The sequence below is a fragment of the Fukomys damarensis genome, unplaced genomic scaffold (assembly GCF_012274545.1).
Source record: "Fukomys damarensis isolate Sample0158 unplaced genomic scaffold, DMR_v1.0_HiC HiC_scaffold_39, whole genome shotgun sequence".
Lineage (NCBI taxonomy): Eukaryota > Metazoa > Chordata > Mammalia > Rodentia > Bathyergidae > Fukomys > Fukomys damarensis.
Window position 1 is genome coordinate 59,593,110 of NW_022900951.1, and position 6,460 is coordinate 59,599,569.

The 6,460-nt window shown below is 40.0% G+C and overlaps 1 protein-coding gene across 3 annotated transcripts in view; it reads left to right on the top strand.

Annotated features, from left to right (window-relative positions):
• The first annotated feature begins 717 nt into the window (after positions 1-717).
• Positions 718-6,460, top strand: part of Uprt (uracil phosphoribosyltransferase homolog) — a 28,436-nt gene continuing 22,693 nt past the window's right edge. The window contains exons 1-2 of one of the 3 annotated variants that reach the window (XM_010631264.3): positions 726-776; positions 891-1,302. In XM_010631264.3, the coding sequence (XP_010629566.1) occupies positions 917-1,302 (386 nt within the window). In that variant the 5' untranslated portion in view covers positions 726-776; positions 891-916. Of the gene's footprint in view, positions 777-890; positions 1,303-2,807; positions 2,853-6,460 lie in introns of those variants that run through there. The other 2 variants (XM_033760460.1, XM_033760459.1) reach the window with 2 other exon arrangements.

Sequence of the window (6,460 nt, forward strand, 5' to 3'; positions counted from 1 at the left end):
AGTCCCCCTTTCTTCAAGATATTAGTTTAAAATATCAGAATTGCTGTCAATTCCTACAAATAAAAATTATCAGGCCCCTTTTCAGATTTGCCAAATTAGAATGCTCAAAGGTGTACCATGAAAACTTGTATTTTAAGAAACTCTACAGTTACTCTGATACACAGAGGTTTGAAAAGTACTGCCCTAGACACTCTTTCCCTCAGATATTTATTTCCAAGTATTTAAAAGAAACAAAATAATAGTGGATCTGAAATACTCTCAGAACTGCCATGGTAAAGCATATATCGTAGGACCCAAGAAATAGCTGTAAGAAGCTATAGTCCTCACGTGCACTTGTGAAGCTGCTGCTTGTATGGGACAGACACCTCATCAGCCTGTTAGGCGTCTTTACTTCCTGCTTTGGTAACACAAGCCATCTTGAAGATGTAGTTACTAAAGTATAATTTCTCTGCCAACTCAAAAAATCTGAAAGCATTGGCTTTAGGTGTGTAATACACTCCCAGCTTCTCCTGACTCTAACAATCATCCAAAGAGCCCAAGGCAGAAGCTCCCCCTTTCCTCCAGCCCCAGCAACCAGGCACCTCTGGTCCAGCTGCATCTGCCAGGCTAAGTGTAGGAATACAGGCAGGCAGCAGTGGTGGACTCAAAAGAGTTAACCAACATCGTGCTGAAGAGTGGCAGGGAGAGAGGCCAATAGCATCTCTAGGCAAGCAGTACGTCTGGTGTGGGCCGGAGTGGGACAAAGCTGGCTAGAGGGAACTGTAAGCGGCCTAACGGTGAGAGGGCAGCCGGGGTACGGATTTGGAATAAGAGGAAGGAGGGGGCGGCTGGGAAAGCACGCGAGCATCAGCCCTTAATCCCAGGTCTCTCTTACTCTTGGGGTTTGGCAGTAAGGGGACAACCCAGAGCCTGGTGTATGGCCACGGAGTTACAGCATCCAGACCCCATGCCCTGTCACAACCAGCAAGTAAACGCTGCCTCAACCCCAAGTCCTGAGCTGCTGCGACCTGGAGACCTGCTCCCAGATCAAACTGGGGGAAATAGCGCTGCCGAGACTAAACTGACTCTCCTCACTGGGCACGCCCATTCTAGCGTGGCGGCTGAGTGGGGTTTTCAGAAATGCGGCCCCGCCAGCCTTAACTCCGAGAGCACCGGCGACACTGCTAACTGTTGTAACTATGACGCGCCGGCTGGCGACTCCTTCTTAGGGGACTGCGAACTCTCCCCACAGATAGGGTCGCAGCTGAAACTTCTGCCTATGAATGATCAGATCCGGGAACTGCAGACCATCATCCGGGACAAGTAAGTCCCGGAAGGGGAAAGGGAGGCGGAACTGACAAGGGACTGCATGGGATGGGCGGGGATTGGAAGTAAAAACTCCAAGGAATAGTGTTCTTGCCCTGGAGGAAATGGTCTTTGGAGAGATTAGGGCAGGGCCTTTTCTTTGGGGAACGTGTTTCAAGGGGAGCCATGTGACACACTTCCAACCCTTTCCTAGTTCCCAGTTCGATTTAAGTAGGCATGAATTCTTTTAGGTAGCCTTGGTCTCTCCTGGCCTCTTTGTCTCTGTGAGCAATGACAAATCTTCTACCAGGCCTACGAGATAAATGCCCCTATATTCTCTACCCAGTGCCTAATTGGTAAATTTATACTCCAAAAAGGGTTACTACCTATGATTTTGCAATACTACCAAACACCACAGGTTCACAGATAAAAATAAAGCAATTTCAAGGAAGTTCTGTTGTACCGCCTGAGCTTCTGACCTGTCAGTGTTTGCTACTGAAAAAAGTGTAATTTTGTTTAAATGTAGGATTTCAGGTTTATCTGATCACTTGAAAGCATATCATCCAATTCTTACTGATTGTTTTACTGTAAATTTACAAAACATAGCAGAGCTAAAGGAACCTTTCACCCCTGCTCATCTCACAAACCTTTGTAGCCTGAACTTCATGTTAAAATCATATTTTGAAATCGCTTTGAGAAAATCCGTGTAAAATATGCAAAGTATGTACCATAATGAACTACACCTGGTTTCTTTATTGGTTATACTTTACCTCCTTGCTGCGAAAGGGTCTTCCTGTATTATCCAGGCTGTCCTCCAACTCCTGAGCTCAAGTGACATTGCTGTCAGATTTCCAAGTAGCTGGGGCTACAGGTGTGTAGCACTGCACCTATTTTCAGTGAGTGGTGAAGCATACCTTGATAAAGATAGGTACTGTATGACAGAATGCCACTCCCTAAATCAGATTGCAGTAATTTTTCTTCATACTGTTATAATAAGCTCTTAATTTTCTTGCCTGCATTTTTTTTGACAGCAGCCTTCTTTGACTTCTCAGAGGCTACCAAATAAAGTCTTGAATCCTTGGCTAGGTGTTCAGGCCCCTCCTCATGATTCCTCGGAACTATTCTGAAACATTCTTGGTTCTCCTCTTATCTAGAATCCCCTATATCCTTTTTATTCATGTTGAGATCCTACCTAATTTTGAAGGTTAAATGTAGCTTTACCAAGAAATTTTCCTTTAATAATTCCAGGCTGATCTTTAGTGACCTTTTTTTAAAAAAAATTTTTTTGTTTTTTTGTATTTTGAGGAAGGCTCTCCCTTTGTACTTCAGGGTGGCCTGCAACGCACTATGTAGCCCAGGCTGGCCTCGAACGTGGGGAGATCCTCCTGCCTCAGCCTCTGGAGTGCTGGGATTACAGGCGTGTGCCACCACGCCCCACTTTCAATGCAAAATTTACCTTCTCTTTGGTATATTTTTACTTGTGTGTTAATCTTACCTTGCCTGTTAGGTTTTAGGTTCTTTGAAAGGCAGACTCTTCTGCAACTTCGAAATCCAACCATGCCTTGCAGGTAATAGATAATTACTAAAGATTCTTAATAGCTCTTAAAATTCTATTTTAAGTATGAATCTATGCTATTTGTTTATAATGAATCAGTATGGAAAACTGATCATGTGATGTAATAAATAGATGAAGTAGTAACTTTTAGAAGTATAAGGCAATTGCTTGGTAGTGCTGGTGTGAGCAGCTGATACCAAACATTTGTGAAACAAAATAGGATAATGATTCTTTTTCTCTTTTTTTGGTACTGGGGATGGAACTTGGGGTCCTTGTGCTTGCAAAGCAGGTGGTGGAACCACTGAACTAAATCCCCAGCCCCAGGATAATGATTCTAGTTTCTATAGAACAAGAGTTAACTAACTTTGCATCTTGGACTCCACTGCACCTGTAGATGAGTTTTAGGGCCTTAGTGAACCCTCAGAAGTTACATGCAAAACTTTATCTGTATGTGTATTTTCAATAGTTTAATATCTTAAACTAGGCATGATGACTAATAACTGTAATCCCAGCACTCTTAGAGGCTAATGCAGGAGGTTCATGAATTCTAGCACAGCACTGGCAGCTTAGCAACTTAGGAGACCATGTAGCTCAGTGGAAGGGTCTGGGTTCAATTTCTAGTACCAGAAAACAAACATCTTCATTGAGATCTAATTAACATACCATAGAATTCAGGTATTAGTGCACATTGGCTATGTACCATCACATACCATAGTCAGTTTCAAAACATTTTCATTACCCCAACAAGAAATCTCCTACCCATTAGCAGTCATACCTCATTTCCCTCCAACCACCGAAAACCCTGGACAATAATCAGTCTGCTTTCTTTCTCTATTAATTTGCCTATTTGGACATTTCTCTTTTAAAATTTCTTTTTTATTTTTATTTTTTTCTGATACTGGGGTTCAAACTCAGGACCTTGCATTTGCAAGGCAGGAATGGGGCCACTGAGCTAAATTCCCAGCCCTAAAATTTACTTTTTAAATTAAACATGAAAATATTATCTTTTCCAGTTTTATTTATTTATTTTTTTTGAGACAGGGTCTCACTACATAGTTGAGACTGACCTGGAACTCACTATGTAGCCCAGGCTGTTCTTGAACTCACAGCAATCCTCCTGCCTCAGTCTCCTGAGGCTGGGATTACAGGCGTGCACCACCCCGCCTGGCTCCAGTTTTAATTTATTATTAGTACCTGTTTACATCACATAATGGTTACATTCCTTGGTGGAAGCTGGTAAATGTACATGACACATCTTAATTCTTTTTTTGTCATCTTTCCTTCCCTTCCCCCTCCATCTCTTGATCCCTTCCCATTTGAAAAAGATCTATTTCCCTACTTCTTACTACCTGTCTCATAGTTTGGTATATACATATATATGTGTGTGTGTGTGTATGTATTTATTTATTGGTACTCTGGATCAAACTTGGTTCCTTGCACTTGCGAGGCAGGTGGTGGAACCACTGAGCTAAATCCCCTGCCCCTAAATTTATTTTTAACAGATACATAAAGCATAAAATTGCACATATTAATGAAATACCATGTAATGTTCAATATGCATATATATTACATAATTTTCAAATCAGGTTAATCATATTTATCTTTTCAAACATTGATTGTTTCTTTGTGATGAAAACTTTCAAAATCCTTTCTTCTAGCTTTTTTTTTTTTTTTTTTTTTAATCGAACTCGGGTCTTTGCTCTTGCAAGGCAGGCCACCGAACCGCTGAGCTAAATCCCCGGCCCTTCTTCTATCTTTTTGAAATCGACAGTACATAGTTGTTATCTATAATTATCCTCCAGTGCAATGACATATTCAGAACTTCTCAGTCCTATTTAACTATAGCTTAGTACCCATTGCTCAGCACCAATTTTTCCCTCCATGCTACTCTTTCCAGCCTCTACTAACCTCTGTTCTACACTTCTGTGAGGTCAATTTTTTTAGATTCCACATGAATAAAATATGTGATATTTGTTATTCTGAATTTTTCAAGTAAAAAGAATAATAAAATATGTGATCCTTTTGTGACTGCTTTTTTAGCGTAATGGTTTCAGGGTTTACCCATGTTTTATCAATCTATCATTCCTTTTTAATGGCTCAATAATGTACAGTGTAGAAATACAGCAATTTGTTTTTCCATTCAACAGCAGATGTTTGGGTATTTTCTACTCTGGCTACTATGAATAATGCTACTATGGACGTTTGCTTATGTTGCTTATTTTATGGGGTGAGGATCCTTATCTCTTATTAGATTTCACAAAGTGTTGTAAAGTGTACGTTAAGGACCATTATTGAATTTAGAGCATGATATTCAGTATTTATATGTGGTAATATCTGTATATACCTCATTATTCTTCATTACTCAAAAAACCTGAATTACATAGTAAACCTAGATGTAAGTGGAGTCTTTTGGTTTATTCTATATTTAGTAGGATCCAGAGGAATGATGTTAGGCCAGATGTTTAAATTTTCTGTGCGTTAGCTTTATCATTTGTAAAATGAATATGTTGGTAATGCATTATGGTGCTCCTGAGAGGCTAAAACAAGATGACTATGAGCATTTGTTAGAAACTGTGAAGAGTTGTACACATTTAAGGAATTTCAGATGTACAAGTTTGGATTTGTGCATACTTCTTTTTTTTTATTTTTTTGAGACAGGGTCTCACTATGTAGAGTTGAGACTGACCTGGAACTCACTATGAAGCCCAGGGTGGTCTCAAACTCACAGAGATCCTACTGCCTCAGCCTCCCGAGTGCTGGGATTACAGGCATGCACTACCAGGCCCGGCTAGTGCATACTTCTCTGGACAATAAAAGAAATATGGTTGAAAATGGAACTCACGTTCTTATTTTGAAAACCAATACTGACATCTCAGATAATTTTTATTGTGCTTTGATGCAGTACAGAAAGATCCACTACTTTTTTTTTTTTGCACCTGTTCAGCAAGTACTCTACCACTGAGCCATACCCTCAGCCCTCTCACTACAATTTTTGAAAGCTAGTTGATGCTTACTTAAGCTGGGGACAATGTTTTTTGTTAACCAAATTCATTAACAGACGCTGTCTCTTCTGTTTTTTTTAACTGGAAAAGATGGTCATCTTCTCACACAAACATGACCTATTTCAGTCCCTGTAGGGGTACCTATGGTAAGATGAAATATATTTACATAGGTCTAGTTCTGGAAAGAATCACTGGTTATCATATCTTGTTCTCTTTCTGGCATATGTAGTTGTCTGCTAATAGAAGCAACTGGAGTACATGTTGATTTTTTCATTTTGCCTGGTCCTTAGCGTCTATCTAGTTAGTGAAAGAACTGCTTTATGAATTGGCTTTGGCATGGGGAATTGGGGCTTGATCCAGTTGGACTGCAGGAAAGATTGAGAACATGTACAATATTTGAAACATAGACGGTATTATCTAATTCCGAGGAAATTATTTCTTCTCTATGAGAGTGCAGTAATCTAAACACTGAACGAAGAGGTAATTTACTCAGTTAATACATCCATGAGTCACCAGTGAACTAGGGAAAAGAAATTATTCTTTAATTTCCTTGTGTTTTCTGATTTTGAGAGTTTTTTGGGTTTTTTTGGGGGGAGATTTGTTTTTTTTTTTTTTTTTT